This window comes from Puntigrus tetrazona, chromosome 4, assembly GCF_018831695.1.
Source record: "Puntigrus tetrazona isolate hp1 chromosome 4, ASM1883169v1, whole genome shotgun sequence".
Taxonomy (NCBI): domain Eukaryota; kingdom Metazoa; phylum Chordata; class Actinopteri; order Cypriniformes; family Cyprinidae; genus Puntigrus; species Puntigrus tetrazona.
Genome location: NC_056702.1, coordinates 10,143,240 through 10,165,158, shown reverse-complemented (window position 1 = coordinate 10,165,158; position 21,919 = coordinate 10,143,240). Strand labels below are relative to the sequence as shown.

Here is a 21,919-nt window from a genome sequence, read left to right as displayed (position 1 = left end):
CATTCTGGTTTGTGTCCAAGTGTTGATCTTGTTCATTCACCGTGCAGAAGTATGTGAGTTTAGGCCAATGCTCACAGGAGAGATTTCTTACCAGATGAACTGACAGAGGTGGTCTGAGAAAGAGAGATAGAGTATTTAGTATATGAGACATTATGTAAGTCAGTGTAGCTACTAGTGCCAATGGCCTCAAAGGCCGAGACGAAGCCAAAGAAAACTGGATAGCAGGGCTCCTGGCAAATGTACTGCAAACCGTCCACTAGGAGTTTTATTTTTGTTGTGTATGCTTGAAAACACTTCTTTCCTAATTTTGTAAGCTGAACTGATTTTGCTGCTAAATAAAGGGGGCCCTGACATGTTCCTGCACTGAAAAATCCTTAATGAGCGTTTTTCAGCTACACAATGGTGTGATACTTTTCCAAAAGTTACCCTTTTGTATCTTTTAGTTACTAATATGTACTGCGTACCTTTAAGGTACCAATATGGACACTAAAGGTGCAGAGGTTTTTCTCAGTGGCAGCTTGTGTAACATATCTACAAAACACTACAATATGATAGATTCACTTAAGAAGCAGACTAATATAAAACTTCAAATAATTAGAAAAATGTTAAAAATGAAGTCAAAGAAGCATAACATATATTATGTAAATTAAAAAAATTATTTTAAATCACGATTAATCATTTGACAGCAGTAATATATATACATACACATACATTGATTGAAAGGTGCACTGCAAAATTATATAAATTATAAATAGGCAGGTCTTAAAAATTCAAGTCAATACAAGTCAATACAATAAAAAGTCTTAAACCTGAGCCTAAAGTCTTTAATTTGTAAAGTCGTTGCATTAAATGTTGTGTCCACTACAAAAACCATTACATTTTTACATTTTAATTAATAAATCATTAAATTATTATTAATTGTCATAAGACCTGTGCAAACCCTGTGGAAATGCAATATAGGTATATATAATATATGTAATTATTTTAATTCATATTATTTATTTTTTTCACACACACACACACACACATTCCACAAGAAGGGCGCTATTCCTTTCCTTTGCTGCCCTCTACTGTCCACAACATCAATGTCCATGAACGTTCTATTTTGGAATTCAAAACATTGCAACATCCTGTCCAATCAGAGACTGATGAGAAGCCCACTGTGAACGGCTGGTCATTAACATCCTTTCATCTGTGACGAAAGGAACCAACCGGTAAGCTGATTCCTCATTTCTCTCTGTGCGATCCGACAGACACGTTGACGCCGCGCTCGAGTCCAAATGGGCCAATGGGAACGTGTTTCTGTCTGTGTGATGGGCCATTGGAAAAGTAGATTGCGTGTAGTGGTGAGCCAAGCAGCCGTCCAATGAGCTGCCAGATGTTGCTGTCAACGAAATCATAGCATTCCTGCTTCCCAGAAACCTTGGCCTAGTTACACCTGAGAAAGAGACACCTTTTATAACGCGCACTGTGTACATTTACCACGAAAAAAGACATCAGCGCTTACCCAGTGATCCACAGTCACTCGGTTCTTCCTTTTGCTCCCTCCTCATTCTCGCTCTGCGATTGGAGAACCAAACCTTCGAATGGAAGATCAAGTCAAACATCTAAGCCCCTTCACTTTTGAAAGCATTTGTTAACCTAAGTTACCTTTATAGTGTTCTCTGGAAGGTTTGTCTCCTCGGACAGCTTTTCTCTGGTCAGAAGGTCAGGATAAAGCCCACGGATAAACTCTGAATGGCCAGAAACCAGAAGGGGAGATGTTACGACGTGTGTCTCAATGCAACAGCACGCAGGTGACTCCGAGCAGACAGAAGTGATCACCTTTCTCTAACCTCTCGCTCTGATCTGAGGTGAACGCCGTTCTGCCGCGATGAGAGGTTCCTCTGTTCATTAGCGGCTGATTTGTCTGAGCTGCTGCGTGTAAACTCCTCTGCTCGTCCAGCCGTTCCTCTAGGGTAAAAGGAAGTCAGAGTGGGAAGGCCGGTAGATTTGTAGGATGAATACAGCTTTGCACTTCATCACCTTTATCATTAGCATCAGAACATGCCCCGCTAGACCTGTATTCACTCACAGATTACCTGAGTAACTGTGTTTTACGCTCGGGTGCGCACTGTTCATCACGTCCGCATCTACATCAATCTTCTTGAGAATACGGTTTATGGAAGACACCTGATGAGAGCAACGATTCGTGAGTCATACGCACATTTTTCCTGATCAATCAGACTGAAAATGCTTTCTTTTTTGTTGGCTAGACTTGCAACTGAAAAAAAAAGTTGGTTTCACTTTATTTCGATGGTCCCTTTAACACGTTCTGTTGACTTTAAATGACCTACATATCTACCAACTCAACAGAATGCTCAAAAATTTGTTTGAATTTAGCGTAAGGTCACTTGCTCACCAGCAGATCCTCTACAGTGAATGGGTGCCGTAAGAATGAGAGTGAAAACATCTGATAAAATCATCCCAATGATCCTCAGCCCGTCAAATAAAGTTAAGGCTGTGTGTTTGCAATAACCAAATTCATAATAAAGACATTTCTAACATTTGTTTTTTGGACCCTCATTCTGATGGCACCCATTCACTGCAGAGCATCAGTTTATTTAGAAAGAGATGCAATGCTCGGTTTCTCCAAATCCGCTCTGGTGAAGCAAACAAACTCTACATCTTAAATGGCCTAAAGGTTAGTACAAGTGTTCACATTTAAATTAAGTTCACCCCATTTTCTGTAATCATTGACTCGCCTTCATATTTAAGAAAGAATGTCATAAAAGTTTGGGTAAATAAATGATACCAACGTTTTAATTTTGGGGTGAATATCCCTTTAATTACTATTAAATATTAGAATCAACCGCGTCTTTTGACGTCGATCTTTTTATAAATATTTGATATTGACCTAGCAAAGAAAAATCGACCAAACGCAATCGAGTTTTAACCCACACTGGGGACTTTATCTCCTCTGCAGACTCGATCCGTGGCCAGTTTTTGCCGGATCTCCCAGGCGAAGAGCGCGGGGTTCCGCCGCTTGTGCTGGGCAATGATGGAGATAACGTCCGGGGTCAGGAGCCTGGGTCTGCTGCCTCCCGTTGCCTTAGGACCAACGGACCCTGTGCGCTGAAACCTGCCCAAAATCTTACTGACACAGCCGTTGGAGACCTGCACAGAGCGCGCCGTTAACCCAGCACGTCCGGATTCGCGTAAACGCGCGGTGAAGCGGGGGGCTTTCCTCAGTACCTTCAGTATTCTGGAGATCTGACACGGTCTCAGCCCCTCGTTCGCGAGCTCGATCATCAGTCTCCGTTTATAGACGGGCAGGGGACGGCCGTTCAGAAACACACCGCCCAGCTGATTCAGACTCCCTTCTCCTGACGCGTTCACACACACACACACACACACACACACACACACACACACACACACACACACACACACACACACTACATCACTGGGAGGTTTGCGCATTTAAGAAACAAAAATACCAAATCGCACTTCACAACCTAGTCACTAATATAGGCTATACACTTTAGGTAGCTACTTAATGTATCTCTAAAATACTGATATCCACAGTTAAATAAGGTACGGATGTTGTGGGCTACTTTTTGGCACAGCACCAATTTGTGGGCCCACCTTTTTAGTGTTAAGAAAAACTAACGCGCGTAAACGCGGCACGTTTTCATAAAACATAAATAAAAATGATCTATAGGCTACTCAATTTAACTACTCGTTTTTCATCAATGAAACTCTAACTTTAAAAACGTTAAACAATCTATGGAGGAACTCTAACGATCAAGTGCCAACCTTCGTTTCCCGGATCGGAATTTGCGCGGCGCATCTCAACCGGCACCAGGTGGTCTTGCTGGGGGAAAAAAGTCAAAACTGTATTTTAATATATTACATTATAAGCAAATCTAATACGAGAGGGGAAAAAAATAAGTTAAATGAGTTAAAAGGCGGTGAAATGTTCTTACAGCCGATGCGGTCTTGTTCTTTTTGAAGGAGATGCGTCCCTGCGCGCGACCCTCTCTCACTAATCCCCGCGCGTGACTTCTTATATATGAGCCGGTGCCTTTATCAAGAAGATGACGTGCCGTCCGCATAGGAAGAAAGTAAATAAAGACTCTGGACGGTGACTGGCCAGTCATCACGCGGGTTTTTAAACAGCGGCGTTTCCAGCATCAGCAACTGCTGAAAACATTTTGGCTCGCAGGTGTTTACTTAATCCGACGGTTACCGCAACATTAGGATGTTCGCGCGCTCTCTGTTCAGCGTGGATCTCAGGCACACTATGGGCAGTGATGCACGGGGCGGACCTCGGAGCAACTCTGCGTTTTAATTTAGCATGCGTGATTCAAAACGGTAGTAAATCCGATTAATCCACTCGGTTTGCATGGACGGGACAGATGCAGTGATTTCCTGGACTCACAGGTCCCGCGCGCATACAGGCTATGAGAACAAATATTCAGTGTAGGTACAAAGTAGCAGACTTTTCACCCCCCACTTGAAGACTTACGTTCGTCAAGCCAAACCACACTTTGTTCATAAATGCTCGGTTTAATAATATAATTTTCAGCGTGCAATTTCAGCACCGCCCAGCGCCGAACAGGTCCCACGATGTTCTCGAAGAGCGCGCGCCCACGCGCCAAAGCGGTCAGCTCCCGCCACAATCATCTTGAAACGCTAAACCCATCAATGAGCACGCGTGTCCTATTTTTTTTTTTTTTTACTCGCGCGATTCTCAAACGAGCGGAGACCGAGGCTCCTCCGGCGGTCACGTGACCGGCGCATCTTCCGTCCCCGCACGCGACGACCGCGGGCTGCGTGTTAATCAGATTTAGTTCTTTTAAAGCAAACATTCGAAAACCTGCTCCAAAGACGACTGCCATATGGTAAAGTGCTTTTGATAAATCATAAATCCATCACGGAGCCCCTTTTATTACATTTTCTTTCAAGCATGAACAAATAAGAGTCAGGGGGGCGAACGTGAACCAATTGTGGTTTTATTTATAAAAATAGTGAGTCGAAAACCCTCCCAGATGTCCCTTGTCTGGCCAGCAGATAAAATGCGTTGTAAACGTTTCAAAGGAAATATTTGGAGAGCAAATATTAGCGAGAGAGTATCCACACAAGCCTCATCTTTGGTCCTGCTCAATGACTAATTGGGCATCATTAGGTAAATCCACACAGATCGAAGATTGTGGAAATAAGGTTGGATTTTAAAATGCCATATGGTGCAAATTACATATTAACCACCCCTTACAGCGTAATAATGACTGCAGGACCGGACGGTCGGCATATAAACGCGACGAACGGTTTGAACGCCAGCATCTCCTTGCCAACGAGATCAAAAGATAAATAACATATCTGTGTATTACTTCAGAAAGCTTCGTGCTATTTTTTGCTCACTTAAAAAAAAAAAAAAAAAAAGACAACAATTAATGGAACGAGTTAGAGCTTTGAATATTAGATTTAAAAAAAAAATCGCGAAACCCTCTGTGCGCGCAAATTCGCCCGGCACTTTGGGGATGTTTACAATTCGAGCGTTTAAATAAAAGCGATCTTGATGTTTTCACGGATCCCGTGTCCTCAGAAATCAAGAGAGCAACCTAAGTGATCGATCTTTCCACGCCGTGCTCTGATTTAGTGCGCTAAACCGTGATATTGCACCCGCGTAAACGTGCACGCGGAGCTCTCCAAACGCGCACACGTGTTGTGCACTACTCGGACAGCCGTTCAAATACTGCGATGCGGCTTTAAATCGGGAGGGTGCGAAAACCGCGCTGACTTTAAACATAGAAAGCTCCTTTTTAGTTCTCCATGCTCGCACCAAAGCTCACGCGTGTCTTGCAAAAGACAAAAGTGCCCTTCTGCGTCCGTGCGAGAATGCAGACGAACGTCTAATCTCTTACATTTCCTCCCGAAATCTTTAACTGAATCGCGTAACTGCTTAAAAAGTTGCATCATATCATATCATATCATATTCAAAGCGCTTGATTACACCAACATTGCAATAGTTCAATCTACGCTTTGCCAGCATGGGAACAGTCAAGAATGCAAATAAAGATTGAATTTCTTAAACAGTGCCTTATATGACAATATGACCGTCTCACGATGCCGTGCGCGTTTTCGTTGTCTTTATGGTTGCAGGCTGACGCGAAGGGGAACGCGTCAGGCTCTTGCGCGCGCTTCGACGCAAGCGTTAACCGAAAATGAACGGCCAGCGTTTCAATTTCTCCTTCGTAAAACACCAAGGCATCCAGACTGGTCTTTTTTTATTAATTAAGTAAATCGACAACCAAAAGGTCAGTTATAATTGTACGGATGTGGACGTGGTCCAATTTTTGTCCGTATTGTAATATGTCCAAATTTTCAGTTAATACGGCATATGTGTTTTTACATTAGATAAAACAAATGGGCTTTTGCGAAATAAAGTATAAGGTCATTTCACTTTAGGGCAGCGCGAACGTTTCTAATCGTTCCAGCAGAATGATTCTTCCCGCGAATCTAGCTGCTTGCTTTTAAAATGAGTTCGCGCCAACAAGAAAAAAAGCTCGCGCGTTCGCTTCGTTCCGAGCAGAGAGACGCGGAATATCGAGGTATTCATTTAAGCAAAACGTGATTTGTCAAATGGCGTCATCTAGTGTTTAATGAGCACCTCCGCAACATTATTGCCAGATTTCCATAAACAGATCGAGCTCTTATTTCATGCATACAGCATGCAAAGTTTTTTTTTTATTTTTATTTTTTATATATTTTAATATGGAATCACGGTTGTCAGTAATGGAGCATCCATGGATAGGAAACCCAGCGAAACAGTAACTAATCAAAGAGCGAAAAATCACAGCAAAGTGGTTTCAGTTTCGGTATCACAGTGACGCATTCGGCAAGTTATTACACACGCTGTAATGCTAATCAACTTTTATGCTATTGCTTGCATGCTTTTTTAAATTATTATTATTTGTAAAAAAAAAAAAAAAAAAAAAAAAAAAAAAAAAAAAAAAAATTACAAAACACGGAACGCAGAAAAGACTGACAGACAGATACATAGAAAGATAGAAAAAAATAAAATAAAAGCATAATACGGTAAAAAAAATAATAAAGTTACAATAAAAAAAACAGAAAAAAATTTAATAAATACAGGCATAAATTTAATTAAAATTACACTTGTTTTTTTTCTGTTTGCAGGTTTAGGTTTATCTCCAGTAATACATGTATTTTCAGTGTCCACGTGCACATTCAAAGTCATAAGCGCCTCTTAATAAAACAAGTCAGAAAAAAGCCCCCGAGCGCGTTTAAATTGGTGAAAAAAAAAAAAACTAATTTCAGGGGGGTGTGTTGCAGATGTGCACACGCTTTTTTTTTCAAATCTGTGCTGACGTGTCGCACCTCCCCGCTCACCGGAAGTCGTCGCTCGCCTCCCGACGTCACGAGCGAATCGCCCCATTCAGCGCGCGGGCGTGACGCGGTGACCGAGGAAGTGCAACGCTTCGACGTGTACATCCTCGCGCTGTGCTTCCGGTTAAGCAAAGCGTGATCAGCCGTGCTCGGTCTCTCTTCCCTTCCTCGGCTCGCGGTATAGGCGTCTCGTAGGATTCTCCCGGTTCCTTCACCTCTCTCTCTCTCTCTTCCCTCCCTAACGGAACACTCGTTCAGTCCGGCGGACATGGCATCTGCGGCACCGGCGCAAGTTCAGTCCAACCCAGCTTCAACTCCGCAGCTGCAGAGGGGAATAGTGAAGATGGTAGGAGCACACACACACACACGGGACACAAGTGCGGGTCCGGGGGTGCTGGCTAACCCACTCGTGCTCGAGTGACCGAGGGCGCTTCAAAAAGTTCAGCTCTTTCATTGCCGGGCGCGCGGTGCGCGTTTCCTGCAGTTCTTCTGACTTTTGGCGAGTCTTTCGGTTGTTTCCGCGAGCGGCTGAGATTAGGAGAAGTTGAGCGGTCTTCAGCTGCGATCCAGATGGCCGGTTATGCAACACTACGTTCAAAGTTTCCTTGGACTTTTGACGCCTTTCGGCTGCTGTTGCAAACCGCGCCACGCGTTACCGTACGCCGGTCTCCGAGTCCGACTGTTTTGCAGCTGCGGCGCAGTATGTCCTAACCGACTCTGAGAGTTTGACCAACTCTCTTTTTTTTATCGAAGCCGAGCGTTTAAAGCGCTCCCGGGGTCTGCTCTGCGCTGATTTAAGCTAAACCGCAGATTTAACGGGATATCAATCCAGTCTAGCGACTCGATGCTTTTGAATCGGTTCACCAAAAGATTCGTTCTCTTGTACGTTCAGATTGCAAACTGTGCGCCAGTAGGTGGCGACTCGCGCGTTATGACAGCTAAATCGATTGATTGCAAAGTTGTTGTTGTTTCTCCCCCCCCCTTAGTTCAGCAGAACTTGCCATTTATCGGCATGCAAGTAACTTGCGTATGTGTGAGAGAGTTTGTTTCCAGAAGCTGTTTTCACTCGTAGTTTCTTCGTCGGGATTTGAGTGCGCCCGAATAAAACGAGCACGTTTCCGCTCACTAACCAAGCGCAAGCTGTCAGTGCCACGATCAGGAGTGACCTGCGCGAAGTTCAAAGTTCAAGTGCGTCCCGTTAGCCCGAGCCGCGCGCGCGCGCTCGAGGAGCTGCTCGCGCGCCGGGACTCGGTTCAGTTTGGCGTGCTGCGGTGTGTCCGCGTTACTGTAAGACTCGCAGCTTTGGACTGTTTACTTTGTCCGCTCTGGTGAGTGAAGGGGGAGCAGATAGGAGAAACTGACACGTAGGTCTTTAGCCAACCAAGACCTGTCCATGGAGAAACCCGGCACGGTTAACGCGAGGCTGTCAAGCTTTTAAAAAAACTTAACACAGCAAGACCTGAAATTATTCAAATAAAAGTTATGTCAGCTTGATGTATTCATAGTTTCCGCCAATATACGCTAATTGTTAGTACTTTAAAACCACGCTAGCTTATTAACTCCTTTACCTTATGCAATAATACCATACAATCATACCATATGTATTTAACTAGTTTTGTACCGATTTAATCCATCTTGGAGAATTCCAGGGAATCGATTAAATTAATATCATAAGTTCCATATGGCCGAGATACTTTCCGACTTGTAAGAGTTCATCCTTTCCTTTTAGAAAGGCCTCGAGAGCAAAGGCCTGCCTAATTACTGGCTGCATGGAAGAATACACAGGCCCCAGTTTACCGCAGTCTGGGGTGGAAAACGTCCACGAGTTTCCCGAATCCACCACGCTTTGATTTAACAAGGGGTTGAGCAAGACCGGGAAGTACTCGTTTTTAAAGCGCAGTTTCGTGTTTAGGCCAAATCAAAGCTGTACAAGACGGGCCGCAGCGGTTAGTTTACAATAACCTACAGTGGATCTGTTCGGCCTCCGCTTCGATTTATTAGTTGTTTAGCGAGTTAAAAATAAAGCCCAGGTTGCGCGACGATTAGTGCTTGTTGCATGGTTTTGTGTTTTTAGTTTACAGACATTTTCTCAGATCGTTTCAAACAGGACAGAGGCAGAAATGTATTAATTCATTTCAGCTCACGATTAAAAAAAACACGCAACGTTTCCATTCAGTCATTTCATGACTATCGAGGATATCTGTATCTCCTTGATATCTGTAAAAACCGCTTCTTGGGGAAAAATCCAGCATGATTAGGCCCGTAAACGTTAGTGCCGTAAATGCCCCGGAGAACAAGCACCGATATGAATGCACCTAATCATCGATCTCCGAGGGGCAAGGTCTCCCCGGAGTGTTTTACGTTGTGTTTGTTTAGAGCTACTGAAGCCGAGTGCTGTGTGATTGTTTCACGGATGTTATCTTGGTTTAGTGGGTGTAATAGTAGCTGTTCATCTGTCGGCCAAACGCAAACAAGCAGGTCCTTGAAGGAATTCTGATGGGATCCCTCAGGCCTTCGGTGTTTGACTGGCAGATCGATTGTTTGCATCGGCTCTACTGCGACTCTCATCGCTGTTGACACGACTGGAACGATAAACTATTTATGAAACGTTATATAAGCAGTAGCGCTGATTTAGTTTTTCCTTGCAGGTCCTGTCTGGTTGTGCTGTCATTGTTAGGGGTCAGCCGCGAGGAGGACCCCCTCCAGAACGACAGATCAACCTGAGTAACGTCCGAGCCGGAGCTCTCGCCCGCCGCGCAGTTCAGGGTCAACCGGACACCAAGGACACACCGGATGAGGTAAACGGCACACAGCTGCTCTCTATGGACCTAAAGTTGGTTGAATTAATCCGTTTCTTTCTTTATTGATTTCTTGTTTACACAGTGATGGAAACTTTTGTTTTGGATGTGATTTTTTTGGGGAAAAATCTGAATGTTGCAAAAACATAATTATGATGCTATTTGTCTGTTTCGAGTTCAGAAGCACCAAAAAAAAAAAAAAAATAGCAGTTTCCTGGGAAATTTATAAAGCGGAAGTTGATGCCGCTGTGTCTCTCGTTAAAAAAAAAAAAAATGCACAAAATATATGGTGACCGATTACGCTTTTAAAGTGCATAAACGAGGATTGTGCAGGAAGTCCTTAAACATGTAAAACAATAGAAATTTACTATGTAAGTATAGATGAGCTGTATTTATCTTTGAAATAAAAAAACAAAACAAAAATCATCAGCTTTGAGAGGGCTGAGGGATGCGATCGGGACACAAAGAACCATTTTAGCATAAATGGTTCTGATTGGACCACGATCTGGTTGCTACATTTAAAGAACCTTTTAAAGATCTATCTTTTTGTATGATAAAATTACACGTTGCATATAAAATATATTTGAGAAAAAAAATTTCTTTATTAAATAAGTATTGCAGTAATTTTTTAAATGTTGCACATACATGTTAGGTGACTAAATCTCATCATGGCTAATAAATTGTTAGATTCTGCATGCCAGTGTTATTTATTTATTTTTTATTATTATTTTTTTTATTGGAGGCTACAAATAAGTTTAGCACAGTTATTTTAACTTTCCCGTGCTTGAACACTCTGAGTATGAGTTTGATTGTCCGTCATTACAGCACACCGTTCTCATTGATATCAACAGATGTCATGTATCTGATGCACCGTAGCGGTTGTGCGTCGCTCTGTTTAGAGTGCTGAGAGTTTCTCACACTCACAAAGAGAGAGAGAGCGAGACAAGCTTTCATGCCACGCAGAATTGACAGGCAACATGTAAATGGTTTTTTTTTTGTCAAGTAATTCAGTTCGATCAGAATTTTTAAAGCACAAGCACAGCATGTTAGTTAATGCATTAGTTAATTGTAACAAGTGAGACCTTATGAGTACCGACAAGTCTTATCGATAAGTTTCATGCTTAATAACTTTAATGCCTACATTTCTTTTAGCAGTAATATTGAATTTTGCTGTTTTGATCTACATTCTGAATGAACTGGTAAAATGCGTGCCTTTTTAAATGCAGCGTCAGTCGCTCGCAAATGCATTAAGAAAAATAAGAACGTGGAGTAAAATAAGATTTGACAAAAAGCCACTTCAGACCATACGTTCTGCTTCACGCTGTCTCTCAAATGACTGTTTCGCACCGCATCTTGTGACCTTTTTCCTTCAGTAATGATCATTTATGTTTATAAACATCAAATTCATCACTTTTTTTTTTTGCAAGTGGTTTATACACTTTTGTCGAGACATTGCCATTCTCTCTTGAGTGAATAGAGGCTCTTTTGTAGAATCTAATGCACATCCTCCAGTGCTGAATGGCTCTGAATGGCTCTAAATAGCTCTGTGTGTGTGTGTGTCCTTTTCAGCCATGGGCTTTCCAGGCACGAGAGTTTTTGCGCAAGAAGGTAATCGGCAAAGAAGTCTGCTTCACCGTGGAGAACAAAACCCCTCAAGGCAGGGAATACGGCATCGTCTACCTGGGGAAAGGTGTGCGAAGTTTACGTTCTCCAAAAAGATTGCGACAGTGCCGATCTGAAACGTGTGTGTGTGCTTATTGTAGCGTTGTTATAGTAACGCACTTGATCTCTCCAAAGACACCTCAGGAGAAAATATCGCAGAGTCCCTGGTGGTCGAGGGTCTTGCCACAGTTCGCAGAGAAGGCATCAGAGGAAACAAGTAAGAACCCCGTGTTTTTGTTTTGTTTAATATTTTTTTCTCCCAAGCGTCGAACAACTGGTGTCAGTACGATTGTTGCACCTATTGTCAAAGCCATCACAATGCCGGCTATTTTTTCGTCCGCTTGGCTTGAGCTCATTTGTGTTGTCACAGTGGGTTTATTGTAAAAACGCTTTATTTGTCCTCCAGGGGGCAGTGCTCGCCTTTAATGAAGTTATTTCAGACATTCTCAGGCTTTTTTAGCTTTTCATATTTCTGCATTTGATCTCTCACTCCCTCTTCAGGCCACATCTTCTCATTACGCCTCCCGTCCATCCACCTTTCTCCCTGTGGCTACGAGCGATGTAATATCGTCCTAAGCTTTCGGGACTTAATGATGCGTATGCGGGCCGCTCTGTGAAATGGCCCTGAACAATTGCCGGTGGAATCGGTTTGCTTTAGGCTCATTTTCCCCACAGGAGGTGGTGGCGTTAGACCCACTGTTCTCTCCACATCCCCTGAACGGCCTTCTCATTAGCTCGGCCTGCTGTGGCCCATCGCAGCCCACCGGATCGGCTGTCGTAATCTCCGAAGGAGTCGTGTTTAAACCTGGGCCGCGCTCTGCCCACCAGCTCTCAATCAGGCACAGCCGAGCTGGGAAGGATGCCCGCTCCTCTCCCTGACACGCTCTCGCACTGCCTTTTGGAAAGATGAAGCAAAATAAAACTTTACTAGACAAAGACGGCTCAAGATGGCTGCTGAGATTTGGCAGCCCCTTATTTCGCGTAGTTAAAATTTATGAAAGCTTAGATAATTGGAGCTTTGGGCTTGTCATTTAATAGGCAGAAGGCGACTTTACTTTGACATTTGCTTTACCAGCCTCGCCCGTTAGTACATGAGCGAGTTTTTAAGTAAGAGCCGGGTATTAGCAGCTGTCTCGTCATCTTGCGTATTGGAAAAAGAGGGCCGATGAACCCAGATGGCTGGCTTGAATATTTTGAGCTTTGTGTTTGTGTCCATTAGACGTGGCGGTGTCCTCGTCTCCCTTGAGCCGCCCGCAGTCTGTTTACTGACCATCTGATGAATAGTGCACACAAAACTGGAAATTTTTCACAAGGGTCCGTGGAAATGACTGACTGCATGGCTTTTGATGTGATGGGTTTTTATCAGTCCACCTGGAAACAAAATACAGTTTGAAAAGAATTGGGTGGACCGTTATAAATGATCGGATGAATAACAAATCAGTTATTTTAAAAATTAGTTTTCAAGCACAAAGCAAGTACAGTAGATACTCGCATACGTTTTCCATTGCTTATTGTGGTTTCTGTACAGCCACCCATTGAAATTAGATGCTATTGATTTCAGATTTAGTATAAAATGTAGGCAAACTGTGGTTGGCCACTCAGAGAGTCTATCCAGTGTTGTTATTGTTAACTAAAATGATAAAAAAAACCTGTTTGCATTAATTGAAATAAAGCTGAAATTATACACATTGCTTTAGCAACTAATTGAAAGAAAATAAGTTTAAATACTAAAGCTGAAATAAAAATGAATGAATAATAACACATGAAACATAATAACAATGAAACTTAGTCTATTTTAATAATTACTATAATATTATGTAAATAAAACGAAATAGAAAGTGTTATTTTTATGTCAGTTTGTGGTCGTAATGCTCACCAGACTTTAAGCAATATCAAAAGTCTGGATTTGCAAAAGGGCTTTTTCTCCTTTTCTTTTTTTTAGGTAAAGATTCAAGTTGTTTCCCAGAGGTGTGCAGTGTGTGACGGCATCGGGTGTCGATGTATTGTGTTGAATACATTCAAATAATTGAAGTATAGAGAAACGCCAATTAGAAATTCAGAGTGCATGCTTGTCCACGTTACATCTGATGTATATCTAAAAGACACTTTCAGTCTTGTCTCTTTATGTGGTTTCGTGAGACATGAATAAATCGAAAATTAAATTATCATTGTATGTTTTAATATTCGATCGCTTCCATCTCACCATCAAAACTGCCATAATTTATAATTTAATTCTAGAATTTAGTTTGTTGTCTGAGCCAAGACATTAAAGGAAGGGCTGATACACCATTGACAGAGTCGCGGGTCTTTAATTAATGGACCTTTTATTTTTTTTTTTCCACACACACAAAGTTTTCATCATAGATTCTGATTCATCTCTCTCTCATTCGTTCGTTCTGTCTGTCTGTCTCGCCTCTTTAAGCCTGTTCATTATTAAGACCAGCGCTACTTAAACTGATAGAGCCTTATTAAAAAATCTGACAAGTGTCTGCCGTGGTCAGACTGTTTAATTCCCCTTAAAGATAATGATGGCTTTTAGAACAACAGAGGAATTAATTGAAACATGTGTTGGCTTTTGATAATGAACAAACTCATTTGAAGAGCTTATCAAGGCCTCAGAAAGGGGCAGCTCTCCGTGAGAGACCTCTACATCTGTTGCTTGGTGCGCTGAAGTCTGGAGAGGAAAGAAAGGAGGGCTAAAAGGATATCGTCTTGGTTTTAGCTCTTCAAACTCTTCTGGTCTTTGGTCTGTGATTTTTGAGATTTACTGGACATTTCTGTGCGTTTCAGTCCCGAGCAGGCCAGACTATGTGATTTGGAAGACCAAGCCAAGGCTGCTAAAAAGGGTCAGTGGTCTGAGGGTGGAGGCTCACACACCATTCGAGATCTGAAGTATACCATCGAGAACCCTCGCAACTTTGTGGACTCCCACCACCAAAAACCAGTCAACGGTAAGATGCGATGAACGTTCTAGATACCTTCTAGTGCACATCAGTGCTGGGGAAAAAACATCACTAGTATTCTAGATCAAGTTTCATATTCATGAATGCACATTTACTAATAAAAATCCTCAGCTGATTTTGAGGGAAAAAAGGCAGTACATAGACTAAATAATAGTGTCTGAATATCTATGTCTGTCTGTCTGTATCTTGTATCTATTGTTAAAATTTAATTTATATTTTTATAAAGTTGTGCCTTGCTTGATGCTTTATTTGTTCTTATAAAAACAATCCAATATTAGTTAATAATTAGTTAATTAACATATGTATTTTTTGCCCTATAACAAGAATTTAAGCAATAATTTGCAAAGAAAAAAATTATAATGATTAGTATTATTGCGTAAATGTAAATATTGTGGATTTAATCATTTTTGATCATGTTAAACTTGAATACTTAAGGTAGGTTTTAATATTTTGAAATATTTAAAAATAAAAAAAAATACGTAGCTGACAGTAAAATAAATAATAACAAAAACATTGGTGTGCGTCACATCACATGCTCCAGAGGCGTAAGTGGGGACCACAAAATATCATAAAGACTTTTGCAGGGTGTTTGCTATTCACCCAGAACGCCCTAAAATGATGCTGTGCATGTTCTTTAGAAAAAAGCTGAAATTACGCCCGAGACAATTGAGAGTTTGAATGTGTGTTATGTCTCAGTCTTTCCAGAAAACCCTTTTTCTCTTCACAGCTCTGCACACGGCTCATTTCTCCTTTTTAAACAGAATACTAACCCTGATGAGAGTTAACCTCCATCAGAGGGTTAGCCAGCTCACTGCAAATGAACAACTGAGTCATTAAATGCTATAGAAATGTGCCCCGTTTCCCCTCTTCACTAACAAGCTTATTAGATGCTAATCAGAAGTCAAAGTTGCGACATTGTTCGTAATATTGAATTTAAACACACTTGGCCACATGACCCTTACCAGCGCGGCTGTGATTCACCTTCTTATCGAATTATTTCACAGCTCTCGCCGTGCAGTTATGCCAAGTGATTTTTTAACCATGCCAATTTGTTGTTCTCTTCAAAAGTGAGCACCATGCAGTACTGGAGAGGCCTGTTTACATACTGGCAGCTACCCACATGCTGTGACACCACGTGAACTTTCTGTGAAGTGGGCTGACAACTTGAATTGGAAAAACTCATTTCAAATCAAATTAACATGCTGAATTGTCTTCGTTCTAACCGTTACAATAGCTGAAGCGAGCATTCTTTGTGCTTTAATTCCTCGTTCTATCGTGAATGTGGCGGTGCGTAGTTTTGCGCACTACCCATTTAAAAGTTTGGGGTCAGTGAGATTTTAATCTGTATTAAAACTGATCAGGAATTTATAATATTGCAGTTTTACAAATGCTGTTTTTTTTTTTTTTTCTTCATCGGTTCTGGGGAAAAAAAAGGATCACAGTTTTCACAAAATTGATTAAATATTTTCAAAACCAATTTGGCGTACTAAAATAGAAAATGTTATTTTAAATTGTAATAGTTAAAAGTTTTCTAATAAATGCAACTCTATATATATATATATATATATATATATATATATATATATATATATATATATATATATATATATATATATATATATATATATATAAAATGTATTTATTTCAAAGCGTTAATGTGTTACTAATCTCTTTTTATTAGTATTATTTTAATTGTGTGAAACAGAAGGTAAAACACTTTCAAGTTTATTCATGAACTCTATTTTATTTACTTTTTTTATACTCTCACGCAGCTATTATTGAACATGTACGTGATGGCTGCATGGTACGGGCGCTGCTTCTGCCTGACCACTATTTGGTGACAGTCATGCTGTCTGGAGTCAAGGTGGGTTTCAGTCCTTCTCTATGTAACGCTATGAATAAATGAAACCCAATTTATTTCAGCAGAACCCCCGAGACCAATATTTCTCAGGATTCCTCAGTTTCTTATTAGTTCATCTCTTGATGGGTAGCCTTGAGATATTCCCTCTAGGTTTTCTCAGACCAGACCTCTTCCATGAATTCAGTAGACCAGCTTACTGCTTAAGCTTGCTAATCATGAAAAAATGAACTCCTTAACTGTGCTAAATTAAGTGTGGTGTTTTCACTTAGTGGCTTTTCAGGAAAGGGCTTACTTTCTTTGTAAAAAAAATTGAATGTGACTTGTTTTCTGGGGGTTGTTTCTTAGTATTTCCCAGTAGATTTCAGAGAACGTATTTTTTTGTAATTTATGAAAAAAAATGTGTCTCCAGTGCCCTACGTTTAAACGGGAGGCAGATGGCAGTGAGACCCCCGAGCCCTTTGCAGCAGAGGCAAAGTTCTTCACAGAGTCGAGGCTTCTTCAGCGAGATGTGCAGATCATTTTGGAGTCCTGTCCCAACCAGGTCATTCTGGGTACCATCTTGCACCCGGTATGAAGCCTCATCATGCATGTTTTCTGATTGATTTCTCTAATAACTGCAGATGAACAGGATGTTCCTATTTCCTGTTCAGGCTAGAGCAATTTAATATTGATCCAAAATACATGTGTGAGAACCTGGAAAACAATACTGAATGTATTTGAATTTGTATTTACTGGGAGTATTTGTTTGTTGTGTGTTTTTGGTTGATTTTGGTTTCATTGAGTACCTGATGGCCTACATTATATCTGCAGCTTTTTTTTTTTTTTTTTCAACCTAACAAACAACTGAGAATTTTTTTTTTTTTTTTTTTGCATTGGTTTTTGCTTAGGTTTTCGTTTCAGTTGCATCGAGTACTTGATAGCCTACTTGATTTAAATAAATTGTCTCCATCAATGTTTAGTTATCCGTCAGCATGCATGGTTTTTATCATCAATGTTTAGTTATCCGTCAGCATGCATCTCACTTTCTCATCATTCCACACACACACTATTCTCTCACTCTCTCACTCTCTCACTCTCTCACTCTCTCACTCTCTCACTCTCTCACTCTCTCACTCTCTCACTCACACACACACACACACACACACACACACACACACCACAATGACTTGGACTGTCAAAACTATATACTTCAGGGACAGGAAGCACACAAGTTTTGATAACGCATCAGAAGCAATACTGTTCTTTTTAAGTGAACGTTTGATCCCTCGAGCAATTATTCAAGACAACTAAACAGTCAGTTAGGACATTTAAGAACAAAGAAATTCTACCAGCTGTAGAACTAAATAAAAATAGATTAAAGGTCAAATATATAAATTAAGTAAACAGTTCAGAGATACAGTATTTAACAGCAACAATATAATGCGTTTAAATAAACTTGACTGAAATGCTGGTACTTTTGATATCCCTGCTGTGTATAATGCAGTAAATTACACCAAGGCTGTAATCAGTAATGTATGCCGTGGCAATGTGGGAGGATCTGCAGGTCTAGACTTTATTATAGTATATGCACATTTATTACACGGGCCCTTCAGAGCCAACAATCATTATGAATGAATTGAATTCATTCGCTGTGAAACCACCGGTATAATACCTCTCTCGTCATAGTTTTTGTTAATGAGAGATATGTCAGACGATGTGTGAGGATGTTTTGCTCATGAACAGTATAATACACAATAACCTTTGTGCTGATGATACCGGCGAAGCTTCTCACGGTGACATCCTCGTGTGTTTCTGTGTGTGTGTGTGTGTGTGGTCATTACAGAACGGAAACATCACAGAGCTGCTGTTGAAGGAAGGCTTTGCCCGTTACGTGGACTGGTCCATGGCTGTGTACACCCAGGGTGCAGAGAAACTCAGAGCAGCAGAACGGTCAGTTTTCGGCCCTGGTTCACTATACATTTCAAATACGCCTGACATGTCAGCTGTTGGATCAGACCGAGCAGCTTGTGAAATGGTTTAGACTGTCTCGGGTTGCTATTACTTCATGTTTCAGCAGAAGAGTTTAGCAAATGTGGCAACTTATCGCACAGCCGTTCAAGAACACCTGCCCTGATGCCCACCTGCTGGCTTACTGAAGCATTAGACACAATCATAGTGAAATATAATGGGAGCACACAAGGTTGTGTCTTTAATCCAATTAAGTGCGTATGTGGCTATCCTTTATGCAGAGCTTCATTTTGGCACAATGTCTTATATCTCTCTCTCTCTGTCTCTCTCTCTATCAAACCCTGCAGATCAGCGAAAGAGCGTAAAGTGAGAATCTGGAAGGACTATGTTGCTCCCACAGCCAATCTGGACCAGAAAGACAGACAGTTTGTAGCAAAGGTGAGTTTTGGTTCTTAATCACTTTTTCTGTTACAGTCCATGCAGCCTTAATGGTGCAAAACAAAAACCTGAATCGTGATAGAGGTTTAAAGACATGATGCTGGCTTATCCAGCTTATTTGTCCAGGTTTATTAATTCATTTTAAAATAAATTAAGTTAAAGCAACGAATGGCAAAATGAATACAAAAAGCCTGTATTCTGTTACACTGGAATGTACATCATAACGCAGAAGAGCAGCAGCACCAAAAATTAGTATGAAACAGGAAATTTTATCATAGATTTATGTACATTCATGTGTATGTGTTTTATTTATATATATATATATATATATATATATATATATATATATATATATATATATATATATATATATATATATATATATATATTTTTTTTTTTATTTATTCAAGTTTTAAGTAGAGAATTTTTTTTTTTTTTTTTTTTTTTGGCTTAATGGTTCCATCGCATGACATCTTTGAATTTTGAAAGGGTTTTTGTTTCAAATCCAAACGAATCCAAGGAAGAACAATGTAAGATCTCGGTTTAATATGCATTTTGTTTATTCCTTATTTATTTACTTGACACATTCTTGCTGATTGAACCACAAAACGAGCCGTCAGAAATCTGAACCGTCACACCACAAATTTCTTATATAGATGGTTTTGCAGTTCTTCAAAAGTGCTTCTGATGTTTCTCACTGAAGGTCACCGAAACCTGTTGATCTAAACTCTGCTCTCGAGCCCTCCAGCCAAATCCTTGATCTCTAGACATTAGGATTTTTTTTACTCAGAACATCTGAAAATACCATGAGGAGAAGTCTGCAGTTTAGTTTAGGTTGACGCTTCCACGCCAGCTAAGCTTGACATTTCACCAGCGTCCCAACATGATAACAAATGTCCGTTTCCGCTCTGTCTTCCCTTCAGACTCCTTTATAACGGAGGCTTCTGAAGAATATTTGAGCGCCGCAGTCTCTTAAAGTGCTGACTGCGGTTGACGTACTCGTCTCCCTGACGCCTTGTTCTCTATTGTGTCTGTCAGCGAGGCAGGTCTTTCAGGTCTCAGGTGTTTCATTTCATTTTGCATACTCTGTAAAGTCAGCCTTGGGCCGCCTCAGCGGTTCTGTTCAGCTGCAGCCTTCAGCGTTCCCCCTGCTAAATTACCGCTGAATATCTGCTTTCGCATCCCTGGCCTAGAATGCACAAGTAAAGAATAAGACCGTGATACCTTTTTAAGCGTTATTTGCTTTCCTCGCATGTTAAAAAAACAGTTGAGTCTGAAAAAGATGCCAAATTGAACATGAAATTGAACTTGACCTGTTTTTCTGTTATTAAAGTGCCCGATTATTGGTTATGAAAGGTTTATATTTCGGTTTTGGCAGTCCCAAAACAACAGGTTGACATGCAGGCAAGGTAAAAAAGAAAAACAAACACTTAATTTTCTTTATAATTGACCTTTTTTCATCGATACCCAAATGATTTGTTTAACTAATAATTTTTCTAAACCTATCCGGTGGTCTTTTAGCGTTCTAGTAGCAAAGAATGAATTAGCATTTTTATTTAAACCAATGTGGAAAGACCAACAAGTGAGCTGGCGATATGCTAATGTTTCATTATGACGTCAGCATGAAATGGCTTTGGACTCGTTTTAAAAACGACTTGTTTCAATGATTTTCTTTTGAGAGTCAATAACTTTATATGTGGTTTGCAGGATGTTTTCTTTCATTCCCATAGAGCTGTATTACACACTGCATGAAAGCTCACTTTCAAAAAAAGTGCTCTTTAATACGCTACCATTCAAGTTTGGGGTCTGTAATATATGTTGTAAGTGTTCTCGAAAGAAATCACATATGCTCACCAATACTTGAATAAAAAGAAAAAAGAAGTAAAAACAATGGTGCTGCATAATACATTTTAAATAGCAATTTACATTTTATTTAATAAAACACTTTTACTCATTATTAAACAATAATTAAATAATGATAAGCTATGTATGCATTATTTTAAATAACAGAAAAATATAAAATATTGCTAACCATGAAAATATATATATATATTTTTTTTGTGTGTTTCAGTTAGAATTGCATAATGATCTATGCATGCTATTTCACGTTGACTTTAAGGCTTAAGAAGAATGTGTTGGGTTGCTTTTTTTTGCAGTGGCTGTGCTGATATTACCACATCAGTAATGTTTGTTAACTTTATTTAAACCGCTGCCACCTGGACTTAATTGATATGTTGACACTGTGCGCTCTCTCTTAAGTCAGCGGCTGTGCTTTTGCAGAAAGTTTCTTCATTCTCCTTAAAGTAAGGTTGTTTCACTGAACTTCAAGACCTTTAAAATATTCATGCTTGGCCTTTGGTTATGTAAAGGTGTTGCACTGCAATCTGCTTACAGAATTAGTTTCGAAATCCGCAGACACAAAAGTGTGTTTTTGCCTGAGTCAGAAAATACCAGAAGTGAAGAATAAAACATTTATATGAGCTTTAGCTTGCCTCAGATCTCTCTGAGCTGGGAGAGAAAGAAGATATACTTTGAAATTGTGCGTGTGTGTGTTTAAGAGTGAGAGAGTGTGTGTGTGTGTGTGTGTGTGTGAGAGAGAGAGAGAGAGAGAGAGACTCAACAGAAAAAGCTACTGACAAAGGCAGAATGGCAAGTATTTGTAAGCTGTTTCTGTGTCCTGGCATACAGGTCTAGCTGTTTTAATTGGTTTGCATTTCCTGTCATTCAAATGTATTGCAAAAGACTTTGCCAGTAGTAGTAGTAGTAGATGTAGTAGTTGTAGTAGTTGTATATGTATATATGTACGAATAATTATTACTACTTTTTAAATTAGTTTTACCAACACAAGGTATTATAGA

General features: G+C 40.4%; 2 protein-coding genes across 2 annotated transcripts in view; one reads left to right on the top strand and one right to left on the bottom strand.

Moving 5' to 3' along the window:
- Nucleotides 1–672: 672 nt before the first annotated feature.
- On the bottom strand, nt 673–4,012 carry pax4 (paired box 4). The gene is made up of 9 exons (XM_043238028.1): nt 3,969–4,012; nt 3,799–3,856; nt 3,235–3,365; nt 2,941–3,156; nt 2,082–2,172; nt 1,825–1,953; nt 1,651–1,733; nt 1,508–1,580; nt 673–1,438 (listed from the first exon to the last, which is right to left on the bottom strand). The coding sequence occupies exons 2-9, from the start codon at nt 3,830–3,832 to the stop codon at nt 1,113–1,115; spliced, it is 1,083 nt and encodes a 360-aa protein (XP_043093963.1). The 5' UTR covers nt 3,833–3,856; nt 3,969–4,012; the 3' UTR covers nt 673–1,112.
- A 3,447-nt stretch (nt 4,013–7,459) lies between these two features.
- snd1 (staphylococcal nuclease and tudor domain containing 1) overlaps nt 7,460–21,919 on the top strand; it is a 141,254-nt gene continuing 126,794 nt past the window's right edge. Inside the window, exons 1-9 of the mRNA XM_043238015.1 lie at nt 7,460–7,738; nt 10,041–10,190; nt 11,760–11,880; nt 11,988–12,069; nt 14,643–14,803; nt 16,588–16,679; nt 17,086–17,244; nt 18,499–18,605; nt 18,971–19,061. Coding sequence (XP_043093950.1) covers nt 7,661–7,738; nt 10,041–10,190; nt 11,760–11,880; nt 11,988–12,069; nt 14,643–14,803; nt 16,588–16,679; nt 17,086–17,244; nt 18,499–18,605; nt 18,971–19,061 — 1,041 coding nt within the window. The 5' untranslated portion in view covers nt 7,460–7,660. The remainder of the gene's footprint in view (nt 7,739–10,040; nt 10,191–11,759; nt 11,881–11,987; nt 12,070–14,642; nt 14,804–16,587; nt 16,680–17,085; nt 17,245–18,498; nt 18,606–18,970; nt 19,062–21,919) is intronic.

Coding starts and splice junctions, on each gene's coding strand:
- pax4 (XM_043238028.1), bottom strand. CDS start 3,832: ATGCGCCGCGCAAATTCCGATCCGGGAAACGAAG. Junction 2,173..2,940: donor GAGGAGATAAAGTCCCCAGT/GTGGGTTAAAAC, acceptor TGCTCTCATCAG/GTGTCTTCCATAAACCGTAT. Junction 1,581..1,650: donor TTCCAGAGAACACTATAAAG/GTAACTTAGGTT, acceptor TTCCATTCGAAG/GTTTGGTTCTCCAATCGCAG.